This window comes from Pongo abelii, chromosome 7 (assembly GCF_028885655.2).
Source record: "Pongo abelii isolate AG06213 chromosome 7, NHGRI_mPonAbe1-v2.0_pri, whole genome shotgun sequence".
Taxonomy (NCBI): Eukaryota; Metazoa; Chordata; class Mammalia; order Primates; family Hominidae; genus Pongo; species Pongo abelii.
Genome location: NC_071992.2, coordinates 141,364,058 through 141,391,028, shown reverse-complemented (window position 1 = coordinate 141,391,028; position 26,971 = coordinate 141,364,058). Strand labels below are relative to the sequence as shown.

Here is a 26,971-nt window from a genome sequence, read left to right as displayed (position 1 = left end):
GCTAACGTATATCAAATACGTGATTTTCAACACAAACAACTGATGTGCTTTTTGATCTTATAATCCATTCATATTATAAATTTATAGTATAAATATGAAATTTAGATTTTATATTTAAAAGTTCATATTTTTAAAACCAGTGCCTCTTTCCTCCACCTATTTATCCCATTTCAGAATTAAACTGATTTTATGATTCAGAATTACTTCTTATAGTTAAAAGAATTTGGTAACCCTAAAGCAGATAGGAACTATAAAGGTTATAATTTTTTATTTTGCTTTATCTGCTAAGGAATATGGTCATTTTTCTCAGAAGAAAAATAATAGGTCTGAAATCTCTATTTAGGACATTTATTATCATAGTAAATTCAATTTAAAATGTTTTAAGTATTCTGAGACTAGATTTATTAAATGACAGAGAAATCACAGTCATTCTTTTTTTTTATTTCTTTATATGAGGCTTCCTTCCCAAATGAGTGAAATCGTTTCTTTCCTGAATGTCTGACATCAGTTGTCAGTCATCCTAGATGAAGTAGGAAATGAGTATTTCCAAAACTTAAAGTATGTCTTAAACTATGACTATGGTCTCTTAGCTGCTGTACTATTGACTGATTGATTGATTGAGACAAAGTCTTGCTCTGGCTCCCAGGCTGGAGTGCAGTGGCACAATCTTGATTCACTGCAACCTCCGCCTCCTGGGTTCAAGCGATTCTCATGCCTCAGCCTCCTAAGTAGCTGGGATTATAGGTGCCTGCCATCTATATCCGGCTAATTTTTGTATTTTTGACGGGGTTTCACCACGTTGGCCAGGCTAGTCTCAAACTCCTGACCTCAAGTGATCCACCCATCTCAGCCTCCCAAAGTGCCGAGATTACAGGCATGAGCCCGGCCTACTTTTTATTTTTTTAAAATTAAGTCTTGCTCTGTTGCCCAGGCTGGAGTGCAGTGGCACAATCTCAGCTCACTGCAGCCTCCGCCTCCCAGGTTCAAGCAATTCCCTGCCTCAGCCTCCCAAGTAGCTGGGATTATGGGTATGCACCACACCTGGCTAATTTTTATTTTTTTTGGTAGAGTCAGGGTTTCGCCATGTTGGCCAGGCTGGTCTTGAACTCCTGACCTCAAGTGATCTTCCTGCCTAAGCCTCCCAAAGTGCTGGTGTTACAGGTGGGAGCCACCGCATCTGGCCTGCTATACTATTTAAAGTCTAGTTAGATATTAGAATGAATAGTTGACAATCTACTCCAGTGTAAGAGCTTTATGTTTCCCCTTTTCCACAGCCAAGTGAATTGATGCCCAAGCTGAAAGAGTTGGGAGCGACCATGGATGGATTCCATCGTTCTTTTGAATACATACAGGACTATGTCAACATTTATGGTCTGAAGATTTGGCAGGAAGAAGTATCTCGTATTATAAATTACAACGTGGAGCAAGAGTGTAATAACTTCCTAAGAACGAAGGTATCTAATAAATTTTAAAATTCTTGACTATATTTGTTATTTCTCATGTTTAGAGTACACATCCCAAACCTCAGAAATGTCAACAAGAAAATTTATTTATTTATTTATTAAAAATCTGTAAACACTAGATAGTCTCAGTACCTTCAGAGTACTTTCAGGAGCCAGGAGGGTTGCAGAAAAGTGGACATGGCACGTAACTTCTGGGAGCTCACTGTCCTAAGAAGGCAGACATCATTAAATGGCTACAGAATGAAGCTGTTTGTTGTAATTGTTATAACCCAAGTGATTAACAGTTCAAAAGACTTTTAGGACTCCTTTGTTTGTGTTCGGCAGGGTACATACTGAGGAGTGGAATTACTAGGACCTATAATGGGTAGTTCTATGCTTAACTTATTGAGGAATTGCCAAACTGTGTTCCACGGTAACAGCACCATTTTACGTGCCCAACAGCAGTGTACGAGGGTTCCAGTTTCTCCACGTCCTAACCAATGCTTGTTATTTTCAATTTTTTTAAATTATAGTCACCCTAGTGCACATGAAGGTATCTCATCATGGTTTTGATTTGCATTTCTCTAATGCCAATGATGTTGAACAGCTTATTGGCCATTTGTGTGTCTTCTTTGGAAAAATGTACATTAAAGTCCTTTGCCTATTTCTTTAATTGGGTAAAAAAAGAATACCAAATGCATAAGTGCCAAAACTGAGAAGTTTGATTTTAGTAAGTAGTTAACAAGGAGCCACTCTGCAAGTTTTTATGTGGGAACTGACATGATTTGGGTGACATTTTCAAAAGTTTAAGTCTATTCCAGCCTTATGATATTTTGGATTTTTATATTACATGGACGCGTGTCAACTCATAAGACAGAAAGCTGGAAGTTCCCATGTCTCATCTTAGTTCTCGCTTCTCCTTTGTCACCTCACCTTTTCACAAATGTTTCTTTGTTTTTTATAAATGTTATATGTGGTATTTCTGGGAGACTTATTAATGTAGTTTTAGAAGTTTCTTCTTCAAAACCAAGGAACAGGCCAGGTACAGTAGCTCATGCCTGTAGTCCCAGCTACTTGGAGGCTCAGGTGGGAGGATTGCTTGAGCCCAGGAGGTTGAGGCTGCAACAAGCTGTGATCACACCATGGCACTCCAGCCTGGGCAACAGAGCAAGATCCTGTCTCTAAAATAAAAAACCAAGCCAGGCACAGTGGCTCACACCTGTAATCCCAGCGCTTTGAAAGGCCGAGGCAGGTGGATCACCTGAGGTCAAGGGTTTGAGACCAGCCTGTCTCTACTAAAATCACAAAAATTAGCCAGACCTGGCACACGCCTATAATCCCAGCACTTTGGGAGGCTGAGGTGGGAGGATCACTTGAGATCAGGAGTTCGAGACCAGCCTAGCCAACATGGTGAAACCCCATCTCTACTAAAAATACAAAAATTAGCTGGGCATGGTGGCGGGCGCCTGTAATCCCAGCTACTCGGGAGGCTGAGGCAAAAGAATCGCTTGCACCCGGGTGGTGGAGGTTGCAGTGAGCCGAGATCACCCCACTGCACTGCAGCCTGGGGAACAGAGCGAGACTCCATCTAAAAAAAAAAAAGAACCTTTATTGTTACTCTTTATGCAATATTATCTTTGTAAAATTATGTGGAAAAGGGATAACTAGGTTATCTTATCAAAGGTGTTCTAAATATTGATGGTTTTGTTTTCTAGATTCAAGATTGGCAAAGCATGTACCAGTCCACTCATATTCCCATACCCAAGTTTACCCCTGTGGATGAGTCTGTAACATTTATTGGTCGACTCTGCAGAGAAATCCTGCGAATCACAGACCCAAAGTAGGTGTACCTGAATTCTACAGAGCCCTGAATACTGCAGGCAGTATCATCTGCACCTGTGTCCCTGTGGCACAGCCCCTTTTCCAATCACGGGGGTCCTGCACTTGACAGTGCATATTCTGACCCTTTAGGGCAAGGGTCCCTAACCCCTCTGCTGCAGACTGGTACCGGTCTGTCACTCGTGAGGAACCGGACTGCACAGCAAGAGGTGAGCGATGGGCAAGCAAGCATTACCGCCTGAGCTCCACTTCCTGTCAGATCAGTGACGGCATTAGATTCTCATAGGAGCGTGAACTTTGCATGTGAGGGATCTAGGTTGCACGCTCCTTAGAAGAATCTAATCTCTTCCCCACCCCCCGTCTCCACAAAACGATTCTTAGCTCAACACACAAGCACTTTTGATAGTAACAACTAATGTTTATTGAACACTTACCTATGCCCTCTTCTCAGCACATTATACACATCCAGTCATTAACTCATTTACAGCAATCTTATGAGATAGGCATTATTCTTATTCCCATTTTAAAGATGAAGTAACTGAAGCACAGAAAAGCTTAGTCATTTGCCTAGCATCACACAGTTAATAAATGGCGGACCCAGAATACACGCCAGGCCCTCTGACTCCAGAGCCCACTCCAGGCCTTCTGACTCCAGAGCCCAGCTCCTAGGCACTGTACTGTGAAGGGCAGACTGCATAGCTTTGTATACAACCAATCACAGTCTACATACGGGTCATGTGGGCTCTACGTTCAGCAGTAACTGGGTGAAAATCTCATTTAATTAAAACTGCTCCTGAGAATATTTTAGGTGAGCACCACAGCAAGAGACTAGCATGCTGCCTATAATAAGTCCAGCTGAGCCAGTTTTCCTCCTTTTTCATTTGAGCCTCAGGAGAAGCTGTTGGTACTAAGACCAGCTTGGGGAAGAGCAGGTTCTCATGTCCACCCCTGGGCACAGGCTCACTGAGCGGAAGGGTTGGTGGAATTACCCAGGAAAAAAGCGATTATCTTTGTTCTCTGATCACCCAGGCACGTGTAGTTGATCTTCTGTGAGTTAAATGTTCTTAGGACCTGGATCCTTTGTGCTGTCTTCTTTCTAATCCAGGCGTACTTTGTCCTTCAAAACTTATGAAAGTTGAGAAACTATGTATAACCTTCTTCCAAAATTTCTAGCAGAAATAAGGAATTTTGACTCATGAGACAAAAAGAGTAAGTGATTCAAAAAGTTCTATCGCTCCTTCTTTCTTGGTACCCTTCAATCACTGAAGCCTTTTTAGAAAACTGTCCACCCAGTGCCCTATTAGTGCAGGCAGAGGGGATTAAGTGTGACCAGAATTTCCACATCATATGTGAATTTTATCATCAGAATTAGGGGCCTCCCCAGTGATACATCAGAGTGTACCCGGTGGCAGAAGGAGTCTCTGAAGCAAGTTGTAAGCAGTTTGGGAATCCTTTTGTTTTGTTCTCCCCATTTACTTCCTGATTTAAAGCCTCCCTTGCTTCTAGGCTCTTTCAACTCCTTCTCATGCCTCCTTCTGGTAAAGGTATGTGGTGGCTTTGGACAATGGGATATGTCATCTGTGGAGCTTGCTGAAAATGCAAAGGCCAGAGCTCTCCCCCGGAACTATTAAATCAGATTCTCCAGGAATGGAAGCTGGGCATCTGTATTTCAAACAAGCTCTACCAGGAACTCTCAATGTTTGAAAACCATTGAAATGGTGGTTAAGGGTGGTGGTCAGACCTATGAGAGCCTCAATTATCTATAAAATGAGGATGAAATGGTTTGTATTCCACAGAGCTATTATGAGGATGAAATAACACATGGAAAGGTCTTAGCACACACAGCACCTGGTGCATAATAAGTGCCCCATAAATATAGTTGGTTGTTGTCACTGTCATCGTCACATTTCTGAGTCTAAAAAGAATCATTTGGAGAGGACCAGAGAAGATGGCATCTACAAGTTTAAGGAACTGGGAGGAAAAAGCAAATCGCTTTGTCATCATAGTCTCAAATGTTAGGTAGTGTATGGAGATTCTAGGTTCCTTTTTTTACCAAGTGGAAATGACACAAGGCCTTGTTTTGTCTCCAAGGAAGGCTGCATAGAGAGATAAATGGGCTCTAAAGTCTTCCAGCCTGACAGCTGAACCTAACCTTGTCTTCTCAGCATGATTCCAAGTCAACACCCTAACTCAATGGAAATAAATGACTGAAACCAATGATATGGCATAGGGCAGGAAAAGGGGGTCAGACTGAATTTTACCTTCCTGTTCCATGGGGTGGTCACTGGGAAGATGCATTGGGTGCCTGAATACAGAGGTTAGAAAACACAGATCATGTAACTCCTGTTCTTCATATTTGGTGCCGCATGTCCTGTTGAGTCCTAACATCTCTTTAAGGATGAATTCTGAGCCGTTCTGGGGTTTTTGCGTTGTTTTCATTTTAGAATGACCTGTCACATAGACCAGCTGAACACTTGGTATGATATGAAAACTCATCAGGAAGTGACCAGCAGCCGCCTCTTCTCAGAAATCCAGACCACCTTGGGGACCTTTGGTCTAAATGGCTTAGACAGGCTTCTGTGCTTTATGATTGTAAAAGAGTTACAGGTGAGCCTTTTGACTTTCATGCCTGTTTTCTGCCACCCTGGGGGAGAGGCAAGAACATATCTTAGTGGGCAGTTCGAACTCACTTAACCTTTCTTCCATGATTTCTTATGCTGACTTTAGGCATATGATACCTACTGGGTAGATAAGAGCTGGGAATAAACTAGAATTTGTTTGGCCAGCATAGTACTTTTAGGATTAGACTGTTTTTGTGAGTTTCAACTTGGGAAGATAAGACTTTTTAATCCTTGAAGCCAGTGACTTTTCCTAGCAAGGGATGTTTCTAATAGGAACCTGAAATTGCTTCTTTTTGCTGTCATTCTGTTTAGGGGTTTTGTGTGACTTAGGCCCAGCTTCTGTTCTGCATAGCATTTTGGGTAACTGGAGTATTTGCTTGTTTAATTCATTATGTTTGGTTCTTTGACCACGCCTTCTTGTTTTTAGAATTTCCTCAGTATGTTTCAGAAAATTATCCTGAGAGACAGAACTGTTCAGGACACTTTAAAAACCCTCATGAATGCTGTCAGTCCCCTAAAAAGTATTGTAGGTGAGTGTCCTGAAACTAGCCTGAGGCGGGGATGACACTGTAGCCTTTACGAATGTACTAAAGAGAAAATTATGTTTTAACTTTTCAGCAAATTCAAATAAAATTTATTTTTCCGCCATTGCCAAAACACAGAAGATTTGGACTGCGTATCTCGAGGCTATAATGAAGGTATGTTGTAGAAGAGAGGGTGTACAGTCGATACTTACACTTTTTAATTTTTTATTTTCTTGTAACTTTGTTGCCCAAAGAAAGCTACTCTTCTTTCTTTTGTCATTAAATCAGAAATATTTTAATACTTCAGTTTATCATTTTAAAATTCATTTTGTTTATCTCCCTTTCTGGATCTGTTCTTGACTAGGCTTTTTAGGAGCCTAGCATTTTCCTTTTGTTCAAGAAAACTGGCTCTTTGTAAAATGCCTTTTGGCTAGAGGTGCTTTTATATATGAAAATGGAACTTTTCCTTGCACAGTAATACTCCCTTTTTACATAAGAAAGTTCATTGATACACACCTCATCTGCTCCAAGCTGCTGTTAGAACAGAACATTGTCCCTCTCCCCTCTTGTGTCTGCATAGATGTTAGGAAGCCAGGTTCTTTGGGGTATAAATTATCCTTATACTATGCAGAAAGCACTCTTACTTCGGCAATGAATAAGAAAGACGAAGAGATTAATTTGCTGGATGGAAATCTAACTTATTTTAGAATCCAGCTGCCTACTTTCCTGCCTTTACTCGGCAGTAGGCGCTCCCAGGGACCCCTGCATCTTCTGCGAGTCTTCTTTCATCATCTGATAATCTGAGATCATCACGGCGCATTCTTGCACACCCATTATACCCAGGGCATTGTCAGTTGCTGTGAAAGACAGAGTTAAATGAAACACGACCGGTCTCCTCAGCTAACTCACAACCTAGCAGGAAAGAGTAGACTTCCTGGTGGAAAACTGGTTTGCGATCGAAAGTATCACATACCGTAGAATAGCCTAGAATTCTAGAATGCTAAGGGAATGTTGAAAAGTTCCATTCTCTGATTCCCAATTATATAAGTTTCTCATTGAGACAGCACTCATTGGTATCTTAGCCAAATTCACAATATATTTCCCATAATTTTGGTGAGTGGTGGTGGTGGTGGTTGTTGTTTGGATCACTGAACAGAACAGGTAAGGCAAGGAGCCCATGGCTCTGCTAGATGTCCTCGCGTGATGTGGATCTGCCTTCCCCTAGCCTCATGATTGTCAGATATTAAGTGCTTCCCAGACCAAGTTTCTAATTGCTGGAAAACCTTTCAGGAGGAATAAAAAATCACCCGAGCTTGGACAGGTGTGAGTCCCAACTCTGTAGGAGGTGTTAGGGGGATTAGAGGGATTCTTCCAAGAAACTGGAAGATTTTCCCCTTGCTTACTGAAGGGTTCTCAGTCCAGTAGCTATTCTAACTATTGGTTATAGTTGCCAGTAATTCAGTAACAGCCACATGACTATGTCCGAGTCAGTGATCTTTAAATAAAGCCCCCAAGGACAAATTTGTCTTTTTGTCTTGAATTAGGGTGTGTACAGTCACTGAGCCGGTGTTAATGATCTGGAACAACAATGGAAATGTTCTGTGCTATTCGATGATGACAGCAGCTCCTAGCCCTATGTAGCTATTGAGCTCATGAAATGTGGGTTGTAGGACAGTGAAATGCAATTTTTAATTTTATTTCATATTAATTTAAATGTAAATAGCCACACATGGCTAGGAGCTGCTGTACTCAATAGTGCAACTCTAGAAAAATCTTGGAGAAAGAATGATAAGCCAGATATCTCCAAAGAGGCAAATGAGTAGGTAGAATAAGTTTCTCATCCATCGCAGGCTCCTTAGCCTCTTCAGCAGCTTATTAAAGCTTGAAGTGCGTGAGTACCAAAAATAGAAAATGTCACTAACAAAGACTCATTGTGCATTAAATGAGAGCAAGTTATATTAAACTGACTTTATTTCTATTTCCAGTTCTAGATTGATATTTTCAAGAGGATCCTTGACACAGAGTATACTACACATGGAAAATTAAGCAAAGAATTATATGGGCCAGATACAGGGTTTCAGGGACATTTTTACGTGGCCTGAAAGAACCTACTATTTTCTTGGATTTGCTGTATTCTAATTTTTAAATAATGCTACTCTATAAATTAAAACACTTCCTATTTATAAATAGCATTTTTGGATTGACGTTTTTCACATAAATAGAATAATAGTCTTGTATGAATAGTGGTCAAAAATAATACATCTGAGGTCATTTAATACTTTTGACCATTAAAAGCTCCATTTAGCTAAGTAACTTTTGTTCACTCTTAGAGAAGGCCACCCTCCTTTTCTTTTTTTTTTTTTGAGACAGTCTCGCTCTGTCGCCCAGGCTAGAGTGCAGTGGCGCAATCTTGGCTCACTGCAACCTCTACCTCCTGGGTTCAAGTGTTTCTCGTGCCTCAGCCTTCCAAGTAGCTGGGATTTCAGGTGTCCACCACCATACCCAGCTAATTTTTTTATTTTTAGTAGAGACAGAGTTTCACCATTTTGGCCAGGCTTGGTCTCGAACTCCTAGCCTCAAGCGATCAGCCTGCCTCAGCCTCCCAAAGTGCTGGGATTGCAGGCATGAGCCACTGTCTTTTCCTTAACTCTTCTCTGCCCCCAGCAACTCAGAGGAAATGTGTTTATTTCCACCTTATTGCTGCTTGCATTATAATACTGGCTTCCCACCTCTCCCCACCTCCCTCACTCCCCTTTGCCAGTCTTTTAGGAATACTTTGTCTAAAGTAGAAAAGAAGACATTTATAGGCAGAAAAAGTTAGAGTGTGCTATTGACCTTATGATGTAGACAACATTATGAGGGCAAACTGAACTCTCTCAATCCTGACCCAAAGATCGCTTCCTATCATCCAACCATTCAGATAATCTCCAAATATCATTTATGCTCATAGCTACTTTTAAAGTACTGTAGTTAATCCACCATCCTAGCATAACTCCATGTCACAGATTTGTTCTTTGAATGGTTAATTATATTTCATTATAACTGGCTTCCACTGTTACCCTCTACATTTTATTTTGTACATTCAAAAACATTTTTCTGAAATGGTGTCCATAGGCTTCACCAGATTCCCAAAGGGGTCCAAGGCTGTATTAGTCAGTTCTCACATAATAAAGACATACTCAAGACTGGGTGATTTCTAAAGGAAAGAGGTTCGATTGACTCACAGCTCCACATGGCTGTGGAGGCCTCAGGAAACTTACAACCATGGTGGCAGTGGAGGCAAACATGTCCTTCTTCACATGTTAACAGGAAAGAGAAATATAAGCAAAAGGGGAAAAGCCCCTTATAAAACCATCAGATTTCGTGAGAACTCACCCACGATTACACAACAGTATGGAGGTAACCACCCCCATAATTCAGTTACCTCCCACTGGGTCCCTCTCACGACACATGGGGATTATGGGAACTACAATTCAATATGAAATTTGGGTGGGGACACAGCCAAACCATATCAGACACACACAAAAAATTCAGAACCCTGGATTAAGGGGCTATCATTGTTAAAATTTTCGTGAAAGATTTTATGTAGATTATTTTGTAATCCAGATAATTATAGAACCTATAATCCTGAGTGGCATGGACGGACTTAATATTCACCCAATTTGAGAATACTAGTGTGAAATGGCATTCCTAGAGCTTGAGAAATTTCCATTTAGGATAAAGGAAGTAAGTAAGACTTCTCACAGCAGCTACTAAATTTGGAGCACTTATTCCAAAAGGTTAAAAATATAGCTTCAAAAAAGACACCTTTGATACATGAACAACTGAACATTAATAGATCACTTTGTGAATCATAGACTTTGGGGTATTTTTAGGTTGGGGTATGGGAGTCCATCCAGACATTCCTTGAAGGGCCTCTGGTGCTCCATTAGGTCCAGTGCTGGTCTTAGCCAAGAGATCAGTTCAGGAAATCCTTATTTTTTTTCCTGTAGAGTGATGTGAAGGCCCAGTGAAGAATTGTCATCTTTGTGTTTACCTCCTCACTGTCACTCTGAAATGCTTGAATGCACTACCTGTTCTTTCTCTTGCTTGTGCACAGGTTGGGCAGATGCAGATTCTGAGACAACAGATTGCCAATGAATTGAATTATTCTTGTCGGTTTGATTCTAAACATCTGGCAGCTGCTCTGGAGAATCTCAATAAGTAAGTGCCAGGGTTTGAAACAGCATCCGTGGGCTTGGATTGTTTATCATCTACGCACCCTAGTTTCTTCAGTTCTTACTCTTTTAAGTTATTTTTGGGTGGGAGGTCTGAATTTACAGGCTTCCTTGCCACGGATAATCAAATCTGTCTTCGGAGCCTCTTTCCTCAGTATTGTCCCTCTGTTTATCTCTGTTTCTCACTCGCTCTCTCTAATGGATTCATGTATTCAGCAGACATGTACTGATCACATGATTCAATACATGTCAGCTGAATAAATGAATTCATTAGAGAGAGTGAGTGAGAGACACATCAGACACTGTGCAGATACTTGCACAGATTTTAGAAAGCAATTATTACCAAAATCCACAACTGGCTTTTTACAGGGCTGATCACTCGTCATCCAGAGGGCAGTTGGAAGTGTGTTGATTACCAAGAGTGGTTATGGAGGCCTGTCCTAGAGGGCACTCATATCCTCCGCCTCACCAGCAACCTGCTGTCGTTTGAGGCTGCCTACTTACAGATAAATAATCCGTGCTTCTCACTCACCAAGTCAGTGCTTTTGACAAAGCAAGTATTAAGAACAGTTCAGTCAATACATGAAAATTTGAATGGTGAATGAATTTGATTGAGGTTGATTCCAAAAGATAAAGTAATTCTAGGTCAAATTTTCCACTTAAAACCAATCACAGGCATGGATTGAGAAATAGCGAGATCAAGTTCTCATTTTACAGTTGAGGAAACTGAGGCTTGAAAAGATTACATCACTGCCCTATATTAACTCTTGTATAAATTCATATACTCACTAATGTTTATCTCCGGGGTTTTTCTCCATTTAGGGCTCTCCTAGCAGACATTGAAGCCCACTATCAGGACCCTTCACTTCCTTACCCCAAAGAAGATAACACACTTTTATATGAAATCACAGCCTATCTGGAGGCAGCTGGCATTCACAACCCACTGAATAAGGTGAATAATTAAAATATATAATGGCGGGGGTGGGGTTACAGAATGGTATTTGGCCCAGGTAGCAGATTACTGTGCAGAAATACCAGAGGAACCTGGGTTCAGACCCCAGAGCCTTCATTCCATTCAGTTCCCTGCCCTTTCTAAGCAATCATCACACTTTCCCCGCCTGGCTCAGGTCTGTGAGAATCAAGTGCTATAGCACTGGTGAAAGCTCATGACAAAGGGGAGGGTGCTGCATCCGTGTAAGAGATTAGTTTTGGGTTTCACTGGGGTTTGCCATTCAATCATCAAGGCCCAACAAACCCAAAATGGTAGCATTGATCTGTCTTGCCAAAGGTGCTTCCCCTTGTGGCTGACAGTAGTCCCGGTCATCATAGAAGCTACAAACTCTTCCCTGCTGTTGTGAGCTCAGAAAACCTCTAAGAACTGAAAGTTTTTTCATAACTCGGTGCCAGATCTCTTTGCGTGGCAAAATCTGTCCTGAGCTGACATAAGGCTGTTTATACTAGTTATTTATCCTCCTTACTGTAAACATTCATATATTTTGATGCAGACTTTGATTATAGTAACTTTGATTATAGTGCATTACCCCAGCCCCTATATTATCTTTCTAAAATCTGTGAAATTTGAAATTCTGAAGTCTGTATTATCCCTTGGGTTTTGGATAAAAGATTATAAACCTGAATAGTAGCTAATGTCTTGAATATTTACTGCATAACAAGTGCACTGTCTTAACCCTGATCGTGGATTATCTCACTTCATCTCACAACAAGCCCTGTGAAATACGCCATTATGAGTTGAGGAACCCCAGGCTCAGAGAGGCCAACTAGCAAGTGGAGGAGCCAGGCAGTCTGACCAGAGCCCCTGCTTCTGACCCGTGTGATACCCTGTCTCCTATGGAATCAGCCAGCTGGAAGTCTGGACCTGGCCGTGTACACCCTGACTATAGTTTCTGCTGTGACATCTGGCAGACTGCTCTGTGACATTGCCTAGGGGACAGCAAATGACAAGAAGAACTTTGCTCTCTTTCTACTTAGATACCACCACTCGCTGCTACTTGGATCTTTTCCCTTCACTCTCCCTCCTCCTCCTGTCCTTCTTCCCTCTTTCCCTCTCTCTCTCTTCTTCCTCCCACACTCCCCCTATATTCCCCTCCAGCTCTGCCTCAACTGCTCTTCATTTTGCCTTCTCCTCCCATTCTTGCTCATCACTTGTTCCTCCTTCCCTTTATTAATGACATTAACAGGATTCAGGGGAAAAGTCTTTCTAAGCAAAATTGTTTTCTTTCCAGAAGGGCAAATTATGATACAGGTATTTATGTGGCCAGGGCCAGGTGTGTTAAATAAAACTCTGAAGGCAGCAAATTAATGGAACCATGCACATTTCAGGAAGGCCAAAGAGCAAATTGAAGTAAAATGGAAGATTTTCATTTGGAAACCTGTTCTGCGGTATTGTGCAATGTGAATTAACCATCCGTTTTTCTTACCTTTCTCTTTCCAGATATACATAACAACAAAGCGCTTACCCTATTTTCCAATTGTAAACTTTCTATTTTTGATCGCTCAGTTGCCAAAACTTCAATACAACAAAAATCTGGGTACGTATGACATTTATTATTTGCAATGAGTAACAATACCAACAGATTAACATCTAACTAAATAGCTTTTTGTATAGAATGCCTGTGTCAGATGTGAAATCTTTTCTTAGTTAAATTCATGTTTATGAAATTCGAGTCTTTATGCCTTTGAAATACAATGCCTTTTTATGAACTGTAGACAGTGGATTTATTTATTTTTATTTTTATTTATTTATTTTTTTTGAGACGGAGTTTTGTTCTTATTGCCCAGGCTGGAGCACAATGGCGTGGTCTCGGCTCACTGCAGCCTCCGCCTCGCAAGTTCAAGCGATTCTCCTGCCTCAGCCTCCCAAGTAGCTGGGATTACAGGCACGTACTACCACACCCATCTAATATTTTTGTATTTTTAGTAGAGACAGAGTTTTCACCATGTTAACCAGGCTGGTCTCGAACTCCTGACTTCAGGTGATCCGCCTACCTTGGCCCCCCTAAGTACTGGGATTACAGGTGTAAGCCACCACACCTGGCCGGTTTTATTTATTTTTTTTAAGTACACTTATTTATTTATTTATTTTATTTTATTTATTTTTCGAGACAAGGTCTCAGTCACTCACTCAGATGGGAGTACAGTGGCACAATCTCAGCTCACTATGGCCTTGACCTCTCGTGCTCAAGAATCCTCCCACCTCAGCCTCCTGAGTAGCTGGGACTATAGGTGCACACCGCCATGCCCAGCTAATTTTTTTGTATTTTTTGTAGCAACAGGGTTTTGCCATGTTGCCCAGACTGGTTTTAAACTCCTGGGCTCAAGCGATCCACCTGCCTCGGCTCCTAAAGGGCTGGGATTACAGGCGTGAGCCATTGTGCCCAGCACTAGACAGTGGATTTAAAAATCAACAAAGTATGGTCTACCTCAGTAAGGGTTCATTGTCCAGCTTGTAGAATGTGAGGGACCTTTGTTTTGATTCTCTTCTTTAATGTTTAGGCAGCTAATTGTGGTGTGAAAGCAACTTCTTTTGGTTGATGTTCTGTTCTTTCAACAAGATGCATGTGCCAGCTGTGTATCTGGAACCATGATGGGAAAAGTAACAATAAAGTTAAGGAGATAAGACTAATATTTATACATGAACATTTACTACTTTATGTATGATTGTATGTCAGAATATTCTGTGCAAACAAGAGACACCAAAGCCTTTCAATATGCCTGTTCTCTCCAGGAATATAACCCTAATTTATTTTTGTCATTGGTCAGAATATTTTGGTAGTTACATAATAGATAACAAAGTGTTTCCTCTGCCTTCAAACTTTGTATCCAACTAAATGACATTCTTAAAAATCCACTGTAGACTTTAGTTTACTTTAAAAGCATTATAAGAACATTTCTACAAATGTAATCATTTTTTCTTAACTAGAGATTCCTAAATATATTTCTTCCTTACAGTACTGTCCTATTTCATAAGCTTTTTTAGGGTGAAAATGTGGAATCTCTTTAATGTTTTTATTCTCTCATTCAAAAGTAATCATTGATTCTAGACACTGCTTCCATGACAATGCCTGTGATTGTCACACAAGGCAGAGCATGATCTCCTCAATCAACACTTGCTGTAGGAGGGAGGGAACCAATGTGTGTTTGGAATCTGGCTTCACCACTTATCACCTATGTGACTTTGGCCAAGTTACTGCAAACTGAGTGCCCAGCAGATGCTGAGTCCCTTTCTATATATTGGTCAAAATCAATTTAAAGGGCCATCCCAAGTGTAATGTAAAGGTTCATCTGAAGATTCAGAGATTCATGTTCTCTCTCTATTCTCCCTATGTTATTATTCAATAGGAATATATGATTCTTGATAATGAACTGTCAGTGCAGAAAGAATCTTCTTTTCATTAAAGAATAGCTTTTTGTTGACTTCTCATTCTAATATTTTTTTTCATTGTGTGTATGATTAGGGCCTGGCACCTTGATTGTAAAGCTGCTTATGGAAAGTATCACTCTCCCTGGAATTCCCAGATCTTAAAACAAAACATAACACAACAAAATCTTTACGTATCCTAGAAATGTAGTATTTATAACTGACTATAATTCTTCTCATCAATAAGACCGATGTGTTAATGCAGGAACTAAATTACAGTAGGACTGAGGAAGGAACAATTGTTTGGTATCTTTGTGGGTATTCAGTTGCTCATATAAGGGTGGGACTATCTCTAGACTCTCTGTTCTGTTCCATTGATGTGTTTGTCTTTTCTTATGCCAATAGTATCTTGATTATTGAAACAGTAAAGAGAGCCTTGAAACTGTATATCCGAAAAACATTTATTTAACCTTGTAAACACCGTTCTCAACATTGACCTATGAAATGCATACCTGGCTTGGTCTGTGTTTGAAGAAAGAAGCTTCGTGGTGTAGAGCTGGTTGTAGAAGTGTTTGTTGTTAACATCACTCTTGCTTTCCACCTGGAAAGGATTATTTCTCCATACTAAGTCCTGTTAGGATTATTCCTCCATGTTTTGAATTGCCAAGGCCTAGGTTAGGTTATTCAGGGTCACTTGTTTAGGCTTCTCTGGTTTGGGGAAGAGATTTCCTGGTCTTCACAAGAACTCAAATATGGGATCTGAGGGTCTGTCTAACCAGTTAACTTGATAAGAAACTGCCAACCCTTTGTCCAAAGTGGTTGTGCCAGTTACACTCTCACCAAGAGTGAGTATATGTGTAGTCCACATCCTCACCATTATTTGGTGGCATCAGTCATTTTCATTTTAGCCATTCTTTTTTTTTTTTTGAAACAGAGTCTCACTCTGTCACCCAGGCTGAAGTGCAGTAGCGTAATCTCAGCCCACTGCAACCTCCACCTCCTGGGTTCAAGCAGTTCTGCCTCAGCCACCTGAGTAGCTGGAATTACAGGCTACAAGCATGCATCATCATGCTTGGGTAATTTTTGTATTTTTAGTAGAGACAGGTTTCACCATGTTGGCCAGGCTGGTCTCCAACTCCTGACCTCAAGTGTTCAACCCACCTCGGCCTCCCAAAGTGCTGAGATTACAGGCATAAGCCACTGCACCCAGCCCATTTTAGCCATCCTGATGGGTATCTATGGTATCTTGTTGCAGCTTTAATTTGCCTCCCTGATGATTAATGATTTGAGCACTTTTTCATGTGCTTATTGGCCATTCCTTAAATCCTTCTCTGTGAAGTGCCTGTTCTAGTCTTTTGCTCGTTTTTAAATTGTTTTTTTTATTACAGAGTTGTAGTAGTTATGTATATATTATGGATACAAGTTCCTTATTAGATATATGTTTTGAGAATATTGTGGCTTATCTATGTATTTTTTTACTGGTAACTTTAATGAGCAGAAGTTTTTACTGTTGATGGTGTCCAATTTATCCGTTTTTTTCCTTTATAATTATTCCTTTTTGTCTTGTCTAAGAAATCTCTGCCAGGCCAGGCACAGTGGCCCATGCCTGTAATCCCAGCACTTTGGGAGGCCGAGACAAGAGGATCACCTGAGGTCAGGAGTTTGAGACCAGCGGTCAACATAGTAAAACCCCTGTCTCTACTAAAAACACAAAAATTAGCCATATGTGGTGGCACACGCCTGTAATCCCAGCTACTTGGGAGGCTGAGGCAGGAGAATCGCTAGAACCTGGGAGGCAGAGGTTGCAGTGAGCCGAGATTGTGCCACTGCCCTCCAGCCTAGGTGACATAGTGAGACTCTGTCTCAAAAAAAAAACAAATCTCTGCCTTCTTCAAGGTCACAAAAATATCTTCGATATTTTTTCTTAAAGTTGTGTAGTCTTTGCTTTTACATTGAGGCCAGTGGTTCATCTCTAATTGTTTTTTGTGTACAGTATGAGATAGGGGTCAAGGTTTGTTGTTCCCCCATAAGGCTATCCAGTTTCAGTACCATTTGTTAAAAGATTTATCTTTTTTTTATTATTTGGTATATTTGTGAGTATTCAGTTACTCATAGAAGGGTGGGACTGTCTCTAGACTCTATTCTGTTCCATTGATCTATTTGTCTGTTCTTATGCCGTAGTGTCTTGATTATTGAAACTGTATAGAGAGCTTGAAATCAGGCAACCTAAACCTTCCTAGCACTGTTCTTTTTCAACATTGTGTTTCTTCCGGAAGACCCTAATCTCTGTCTCTGGTTTCCCGTGCAGCCATCCAGGCAGAGGTCAGGGTCTCCACATTTTGGCAGAAATCTTTAGTGTAGAGCCAGGTGCAGTGGTACACACCTATAGTCCCAGCTTGAGCACTGGAATTCAAGGCTATAATGTGCTGTGATTGCACCTGTGAATAGCCACTGCACTCCAGCCTGGGCAACATAGCAAGACTCCATCTCCAATTCTTAAGAAAATCTTTAGTTTAAAGGCCGGCTTTGGTACTCATTCACTTCATAAATGTCCTTCTTCCACTCTTGATTTCTGCAGATTCTTTATATATATGTATATGTGTGTGTGTGTGTGTATATATATATATGTATATGTGTATATATATATATATGTATATGTGTATATATATATGTGTATATATACACATATACATATATATATATATAACTCAACATTTGTTTAAAGATACTCTAAAAGTATTTTATCCAGCTTTTCACTTAAGATAGTAGTTCACGGTATCTAGTATGTCATGCTGCTGTTAACAGAAGTCAGTTGTAGTGATTTTTTTCTCATTTACGTTTATCTATATCTTTAAAAATTGCTACAATAGTATATGTTAATTGAGTAATTCAAAAGAACCAGTAATGATAATTACAAAATTTCGTAACTGTTTTATTGGTTTTGAATCCTTCAGACCACTGGAATGCCCTACCAATCCTGTGGCTAATTCAAAATCTGGCCCAGAATTGTCATTCCCTCCAAAATGTCATCTGCCAGCGAGGATATGGGCCCCAAACATTTTGACCTTCACAGCGTTGGTATTTAATGAATGTTGCCGAAGGCAAGTACTTCATATGGTGTTGCAACTTCTTCCCTTGCAGGAATGGTCTGCCGAAAACCGACCGACCCTGTTGATTGGCCGCCACTTGTCCTGGGACTGCTCACTCTGCTGAAGCAGTTCCATTCCCGGTACACCGAGCAGTTCCTGGCGCTGATCGGCCAGTTTATCTGCTCCACGGTGGAGCAGTGTACAAGGTACAGAAGACCAACCAGGACTACGTGGGACTTCTTGTCACAAAACCTAATTTAAACCTCGCATTGCCAGATTCCTCTTATCACCCTAATAGAGATGGGAAATGGTTGCTCACCATTCTCTGTAAAGCAAGTCAGGGCATACCTCCTTGTTTAGAGCAGTTACGGGTGTGTCCATCCTTAGTCACCCTGCCAGGGGAACTCCATCTGGTCTACTCACAGTGATTTTCCAGGAATGACTCAGGACCATGATTAGTAACTACCATGGGGAAGAAAGTGCAGCCCTGTTCCTCTGCACTCTTGGATGCAGCTCTTCAATCTCAGCGAGCCCCTGCACTTCTGCTGGGCCACTGCCGAGAGATGATTCCACTCATTTCAGTGGGAGTCAGAGAACATGTCAGTGTGTCAAAGCCTGGGCAGTGTCTGCATGTAGAGAAGCAAATTTCACAGGAGTTGCTATTTGATACAATGCTTATAAAGCTTTAATTCCTGCCAATTCTTTTCCCCTGCCCCTAAATGTGGCTTTTCTGGGATAAAGAAAAAAAAGTTATTTCCATGAGATGCTGGGTCCTGTGCCTCCTTCTCTGCTATCCTAAAGGGTCAGCCTGGCTAAATAACCTTTGCTGTCATGTTTGCTTGGTCATTTTTGCCACTATAATGTAAAAAACAAATCAAAGCGGCTGGGCGCGGTGGCCAAGCCTGTAATCCCAGCACTTTGGGAGGCCGAGGTGGGTGGATTACTTGAGGTCAGGAGTTCAGGACCAGCCTGGCCAACATGGTGAAACCCCATCTCTACTAAAAAAAAACACAAAAATTAACCACGTGTGGTGGTGGCCACCTGTAATCCCAGCTACTCAGGAGGCTGAGGCAGGAGGATTGCTTGAACCCAGGAGGCCTCAGAGGTGCAGTGAGCTGAGATCGCGCGCCACTGCACTCCAGCCTGGGTGACAGAGCGAGACTCCATCTCAAAAAAAATAAAACGAACCAAGGAGATCTTCTCAGTCCGCACAAAATACTACTAAGTCCTAAAACTGGAAATGATTTTCGAGGTCATTTAATTGACCTCCCACTAAGTGCACGAATGAGCTCTAGGACATCCTTGACAGGTAGTCATCCAGCCACTGCTGGAACACTCTCATGGAGGGGGCTCGTGCTACCTCTCCAGGCAGCACAGTCCACTGGCTAAGTCTTATTCTCATTAGAAAGTTCCTGATTGTGATTATTAGAACCTGTGTCTCTGGATGTTTCACTCGCTGAGCTTTTTCCTTCCTTTTGAAATCATACAGAATAATGCAGTCTCCCTCCTTAGCAACATCACTTCCGATTTTGTATGCCATCTGTTGTCTTAGGTCTTCTCCATGTTTAGATAAGCCCCTTCCACCTGTTCCTGATGTCTTGCAGTTTAGAGGCTACTCACCATAGCGAGTGACTTTTTCTGGGTGTTCCAGTCTGTTTTTGACCATCTTAAAATGTGGCTTCCCAAACTTGTAGTGAGATTCCAAGCACAGCTCTCCCCTTGGCACAGAGGAGTATTACATGTCTTCATTCTGGGCCCTCTGTGGACAGTAGAGCAGCTACAATTGCAGTGATGAGTTCTTTTTTTTTTTTTTTTTAATGAGAAAGAGTCTTGCTCTGTCGCCCAGGCTGGAGTGCAGTGGCATGATCTCGGCTTTGCAGTGATGGGTTTCTTGACATCCAGTGCATACCAGTGGCTCGTACTGATTTTGCATTCTTTCTAAACCCCAGTGTCGTTCTTTCCTGAGAGCTGCAGTCAGGCCAGCTCCTCCTCCTTCTCTTAGTTAATGAATCGAATGACAAACACTGATGTTTTCCTGGGATAGATGTTGAGACTTGCTTCAGAAACAGATTTTTTAACAATTGAAAAATAGAGGAGAACTCAAAGATAAAGACTCAAAAATGAAATTGTAACAATCACGAAGCGAGGTCAGTTGGCAAGGAAAGCAGTAGGCTCATAAAAACCCAGTGCCTCTGGCCCAGGACCCCAGAGAGGAGGTGAAGAACTCCAGTTCAGATGGTGCGGAGGTGATTAGCAAGTAACCTCCACACAACTGGCTGTCCCAATTGTAGCTCCCTAGCTGTCAGCTTGGACAGGTTCTTCTTCCTCTATTTCTTTTTCAGTAATGGCAGTAAAGGCTTAAGTGTGGCTCTAGTCCAGCATGTTATTGGCAACCCTGAGGGTGGTAACTCAGGCTTTCTGATTCAGCAGAGCAAAGGAATCTAAGGAACCTGTGACGCATGGGAATTCCTTCCTTTCTCTTGCTCCAAGCAGAGCAAATATAGCCCTGGTCACAGATTGAAAGATTGAGAGCAGGGAGAATTTTTCCAGGTACAGTCACTCTTAACCCATTCAAAAAGCAAAGTTCATCAGTGAAATTAACCAGTAATGTATTAATAGTACTAAAAGTTATTTGTTAATTAGAAAATGCCAATTGGTACAGGAATTGGAAATCGTTTTAACACCTAAATACTCCTTTTGATGTAAACAAGAAGGAACATTAGCTCTATAAGGAGCCTGGCATGTACTTTGCTGTATTCCTAGCTCTGGAACAGTGCTTGGCACTGTAGTTGCTGAATGAATGAATACATGAGTAAAATCCCATATGAAAAATTGCTAGATGCTGTATTTATTTGATACCCTCAAATATACAGTACATGCCAAGCACATTTCCAGATGCTGGAGAAACAAAGATGAACATATGACCCAGGCCCTCGAGGAGTTTATACTCCTGATGGGAACCCAGCACACCATTGAAAAATTAAGAGGCTTGGAGAATGCTACTAACTATTATGACAGCCCAGGAGAATCAGGGAGGATTCCACAGAAGTACCCAAGCTGAGACTCGAACAACGTCTAGAAGTTTACTTTCAAATCAGTGTGCAGGCTGGGTGCCGTGGCTCACGCCTGTAATCCCATCACTTTGGGAGGCTGAGGTGGGTGGATCACCTGAGGTCAGGAGTTCAAGACCAGCCTGGCCAACATGGTGAAACCCCGTCTCTACTAAAAATACAAAAAATTAGCCAGGCGTGGTAGTGTGCATCTGTAATCCCAGCTACTCGGGAGGCTGAGGCTGGAGAATCACTTGAACCCGGGAGGCGGAGGTTGCAGTGAGCCGAGATCATACCACTGCACTCCAGCCTGGCGACAAGAGTGAAAACTCTGTCGCAAAAAAAAAAAAAAAGTGTGCAGGGATGGGAAAGTATGGGACCTGCTAGGTGTTGAATCATGTAAACAGAGGGAGATGGGTCTGGATAGATGGCAGGGATCGTGTTGTAAACGCCCATGGAAACCGTATAAAGAAGCTCACATTTACCCTATAGGGTAGGCTGCTGAAAATACATGAGCAAGGTAACAACTTCACAGGAATCAAGAGCATGCTCAATGTTTTTGTTCATCTTTGACTTCATTAGGTAATCTGTTGGTAATTTAGTCTTTCAGGATTCTGACCAAAAGGGCTTATGATGTGCAAAGCAGTTAATTGATCTAAACTGTTCTCTATCACAGCCAGAAGATACCTGAAATTCCTGCAGATGTTGTGGGTGCCCTTCTGTTCCTGGAGGATTATGTTCGGTACACAAAGCTACCCAGGAGGGTAAGTGATAGATAGTAAAGAACAATATTAATAGTTGTAAAAAGATGCTAATAATAGTGGCCCTGGATTCATCAGGAGTGAAGACCCAATAGGTCGTTCACAGCAGATGCCTCTGCGCCTCTCGCCACTGCTCTACCCCCAGCTCTGAAATGTCCCTGACTTTTCCACCATGGGAAGTGCCTTGCAGAGTTTAACACAATGCCCCTCCCGCCTCTTCTTCCTCTCCACCATGTACTCCTGTCAGCAACTCATCTGGTTCAGGAGTTAAGTGAAATAGGCAAGCCAGGAGAGATTCCTTAAGTGGCCAGAGGAAAGAAATAATCATGGTGGTTTGTTCTTTCTCTCTCCACTGACCTGGTTCCCACAGCAAGTACAGTTAAGTTCATGCCACAACTAAATGTATATATGAGCACTGTTTCCAAAAATGGCAGACTACTTTTTACCTGCCAAGACATTCTTTCCTCTCCCTTTCTCATTAGTAATTCCACTTTGTTAAATTTTAGCTCAAAGTGGAGAGCTCGATACTGAAAAATACAACTTTCAGTAGATACTGAAAATCATTTGATTTTTAAAAATTAGCAGGTTAGGAATCAAAGATACTTTCTTACAACATGAGCCAAAGGTGAACTTTTAAAATTAACTAGCAATGTCAGTACATAATAGTGAAATGTTAGTGGCATTCCCATTAAAGCCAGGACTGTCACAGTGTCATGACAACTATACAGACTCTTGCAACTACTTTTGTTATACAGGTGCAAGACAATAAGAAATGAAATGAAAATAAAATGCATATTGGAAAGAAGACAAACTCTGTATTATTTGAGATTAATTGTCTTCCTTTTTTATTTTTCCATAAGTTATTGGGATACAGGTGGTATTTGGTTACATGAGTAAGTTCTTTAGTGGTGATTTGTGAGATTTTGATGCACCCATCACCTGAGCAGTATACACTGCACCATATTTGTAGTATTTTATCCTCACCCCCCTCCCATTCTTCCCCCCAAGTCCCCAAAGTCCATTGTATCATTCTTATGCCTTTACGTCCTCATAGCTTAGCTCCCACATATCAGTGGGAACATACGATGTTTGGTTTTCCATTCCTGAGTTACTTCATTTGTAAGAATAATCTCCAGTCTCATCCAGGTCACTGCAAATGCTGTTAATTCATTCTTTTTTATGACTGCGTAGTATTCCATCATATGTATATACCACAATTTCTTTATCCACTCATTGATTGATGGACACTTGGGTTGGTTCCACGATTTTGCAATTGTAAATTGTACTGCTGTCAACATGCATGTGCAGGTATCTTTTTTGAATAATGACTTCTTTTCCTCTGGGTAGTTACCCAGTAGTGGGATTGCTGGATAACTGTCTTCCTTGAATACCCAATAGAATCATGTGAAAAACTATCAAAATAATACAGAGATCAGAAAACAAGCTGGCTACAGAATAAATGTATGAAATAAATACACTAATCGATTAAAAAATACAGTGTGAAAAAGGACCTATTCACAGAAATAACAGGGAAATAATATAGCTAAGAATAACCTCTACAAGAAATATGAAAGAACATTTTATTAAAAAACTATAAAAATTTTAAATATAAAATTTGAAAGTCCGTGTTTCTGAATGACAGTCCTCGAATATTACAGAGATAATAGTTCTTTCTAGTTTATAGGTTTACTGCAGTTACAATCGAGATTTCAGGTACTTTTTTAACTTCAAAGAATATATTTTTTAAAATGTCATAGAACTTAGGCAAGTCCTTTTTTTAAAAAAAGATATTAAAATATTATATCAAGTATTAAAACACTATAAAACTGTAGAAACCAAAATAGGGTGGTAGTGGTATGCAACTAAGTAGAAGGAACAATGAGCAAGAATATATATAGCCTAGAAACACACCCTATGCATACAATGGTACATAAGGAAAAGGAGCATCTCAAATTAAGGGAGAAAGGGAATATTAGTCAATAGATGTTAAGTTCACACGGTTAAAAAATAGCAACTTAGTCCCCTTTACATCTCCTATGTTATCAAAATTAATTACAGATAAAGGGTTAGTGTGAAATATGAAACAAATAAATTAGCCAAAATTTTAGGCAAATATGTATCAGCTCTCAGAACTTCCTAAGTATAAAACCAAAAGAAGAAACTATAAAGAAAAAGATTTAGAGATTTGATTTTTTATAAATGCTGAATGTAATGAATTGTGTGTCAGTGTCTCAATTAAAAAACAAAAGACAAAAGAGGAAATACCAACAAAGGACTAGTTTCTTGATTTATAGTGTGCTCTTCAAATCTTCGAATTCAGTAAGAAAAAGATGTCCAAGCCAATAGAAAAAAAGCAGGGGAAGGGCAAAGGAAATTAAGAGGCAGTTTTCAAGAAAAGAAATAGAAATGACAAACCTTTGGATTCAAGGGACAAAAATCCAAAGAATAAGAAAATTACTGTTTCCACTTATCAGGTTGGTGAAAGGTAAAATGTTGGGCCCCCATTATTCGGAAGCATTTGCAGAAATGGGACTTGTAAGTGCTGTTAATTGGAATGTAAATTGACAGCCTTTGAGGAGGGCAATTTAGCTTTATCTATTTTAAAAAAACATTTGTAATATACTTACCCTGATCCCAGCAATTCCACTGCTAGGAATTTTACCTGCTGGATATATGTGCAAAGGTTTACCAAGATATGTGCACAAGGATGTTCATAATATAAGATTTAGCAGAGGTAAAGGAGGACACAATATTATATGATCTTAATTTTGATTGTGTGTGTGTGTGTGTCTGCATATGTAAGTAAACTGGAAAAATTCAGTACAAAAGTTACCAGTTTTTATTTTCTCTAAGGGATTAAGATTAAAAAAAATGTTTTTTTAATTTTAAGCTCTGGGCTACACGTGCGGAACGTGCAGGTTTGTTACATAGGTATTATACATGTGCCATCTGTCACCAGGCTGGAGTGCAGTGGTGAGATCTCGGCTCACTACAGCCTCCGCCTCCCTGGTTCAAGTGATTCTCCTGCCTCAGCCTCCTGAGTAGCTGTGATTACAGACGCGTACCACCATGCCCTGCTAATTTTTTTATTTTCAGTAGAGATGGGATTTCTCCATGTTGGTCAGGCTGGTCTTGAACTCCTGACCTCGTGATCCACCCACCTCAGCCTCCCAAAGTGCCAGGATTACAGGTATGAGCCACCACGCCCAGACTAGGTTTTAAGCCCCACATGTATTAGGTATTTATACTAATGCTGTCCCTCCCCTTGCCTCCACCCACTGTAAAAATAATTTTTATACTCTTCTGCATTTGCTAAATTTCCTCTCATTAGCAGGTGATACCTTTATGATCAGAAAAAATAAACACTGCTTCTAGAAAATACTCATCTCCAGCACTTGGAGATCACCTACCTCTACATTCTACCCAGCTCAGCCCAATTTAGTCTTCTCAGGGCTTTGCCCAAGAACAGTTCAGGAATGCATGCCCCTAAGGGCCTTCCTGCGCTTCCCCTTCTGGACTTGGTATCTCATTCTCATTCCTGCCTTCCCCTACCTCTTCAGCCCCATCACTTGCCAGCCGTCCTGTTCTTCCTTGTTGGTCATCAGTTAATAAAGTGTGTTAGGTGACCTGAGTACTTGTCAGTACTGCCCAGAGCCAAGAACATTCCTCACAGATCAAGGTACCTTTAAGAGCCAAGAAGCTCAGATTTGGAGGCGGGAGAGCTGTACTGCATCCCCTCAAATGTTAGCAGTGCCAAGAAATGAGATGCTAGTCCAGGGGGCACCAGAAGCAGAAAGGGGCTGTTTCAAGGAGTCGTCCGCCCATGGGAGTCTCCTCTTCTATTATTCACCTTGCTCCAAGGATACCTTTTCTTTTACGTATGAAAATTTTGTAATTGTTCAACTATAATACCATGAATAATTTAATTCTTTAATTTTTCAGGTTGCTGAAGCACATGTGCCTAATTTCATTTTTGATGAGTTCAGAACAGTGCTATAACTGTTTTTTCCTACTTCTTCAATGGAAGGATTGTTCTTAGATCTTCCCACCATCACTAAAATGAATTTGAAGATGAAAAGAAACTCAGTTGCTCATATAACTGCATTTTTTGCTATTATGGGAAACATCAGACGTTCGGAGTAAGATATATCTCATGGCATTAGTTAACATAACTGATATTGTTTAAATCACGGTATTACATGCAATTTATATCATGTAAAAGCAGAACACATTTTTGTACTGCCTCTCTTAAATGCCGAATGTAACTGTTATATATAAATCCATTTAGTTTTATGTTCTAAAGAACTATTTGTGCAACTCCAGATTTTCAGTAAAATAGTATTACTAGTACCCAAAGTTGTCTCTGCTTATGATTCAAAAATTGTGTATTCACCCTGTAAAAAACCCTGTTTGGAATAAGAGATGACTCTGCTAGGTATAATAGCTCACCCCCAACAAGCTGGCAGGCACGTGGTGATAGCCAGACTAATAGCAAATGTAGTGGCCACACAATCTGTGTCATGTACCGTTGAAGTTTCTCGGTGTCTCACCATCCTCTTCCAATCGCAGATGCCCTAGGGGGATCACAGCATTCCTTCTGTAGGACTCCTTAACAAAGCTGCTCCTTCCAGTATCTTCCTCAGCAACCTGAGTCCTGCCTCAAGTCCCCACAACTGTATCATTATCCATAGTCCTTTTTGGTAATAGCCTTGCCATAAGCTTAACTCCCTCGAAATCCTAAATCATTTCTGCATGAAAATTACCCTGAAAAGGAAGCTGCCTGTATTAGTCTGTTCTCACACTGCTATGAAGAAATATGGGTGGCGACACAGAGCCACACCATATCACTGCCATGCTACTGTGGCAACTTGGGTATCAACAACTTGGATGAGAGCAAGAAAGATGTTTCCACCCTAAATCTCTATGGTTATGTCCTCCTCTGCAGAGGAAGGAACAAACCAAACCAAACCCAGAAGCCAAAATCTGTTTGACAGTCATTTTGCTAGTGGTGGGGGTAGATGTATTGATTTGCAGTCAGGAGGCAAAGTTT

The 26,971-nt window shown here is 40.9% G+C and overlaps 1 protein-coding gene across 6 annotated transcripts in view; it reads left to right on the top strand.

The window, feature by feature from the left end:
- WASHC5 (WASH complex subunit 5) overlaps positions 1 to 26,271 on the top strand; it is a 67,487-nt gene extending 41,216 nt beyond the window's left edge. For 5 of the 6 annotated variants that reach the window (XM_054560972.2, XM_063726329.1, XM_009244083.4 and 2 more), the window contains 11 exons: positions 1,275 to 1,454; positions 3,158 to 3,282; positions 5,726 to 5,888; positions 6,330 to 6,432; positions 6,521 to 6,600; positions 10,526 to 10,629; positions 11,466 to 11,595; positions 13,096 to 13,192; positions 18,163 to 18,316; positions 21,837 to 21,924; positions 25,864 to 26,271. In XM_054560972.2, the coding sequence (XP_054416947.1) occupies positions 1,275 to 1,454; positions 3,158 to 3,282; positions 5,726 to 5,888; positions 6,330 to 6,432; positions 6,521 to 6,600; positions 10,526 to 10,629; positions 11,466 to 11,595; positions 13,096 to 13,192; positions 18,163 to 18,316; positions 21,837 to 21,924; positions 25,864 to 25,920 (1,281 nt within the window). In that variant the 3' untranslated portion in view covers positions 25,921 to 26,271. 6 annotated transcript variants of the gene reach the window in all.
- Positions 26,272 to 26,971: the final 700 nt, after the last annotated feature.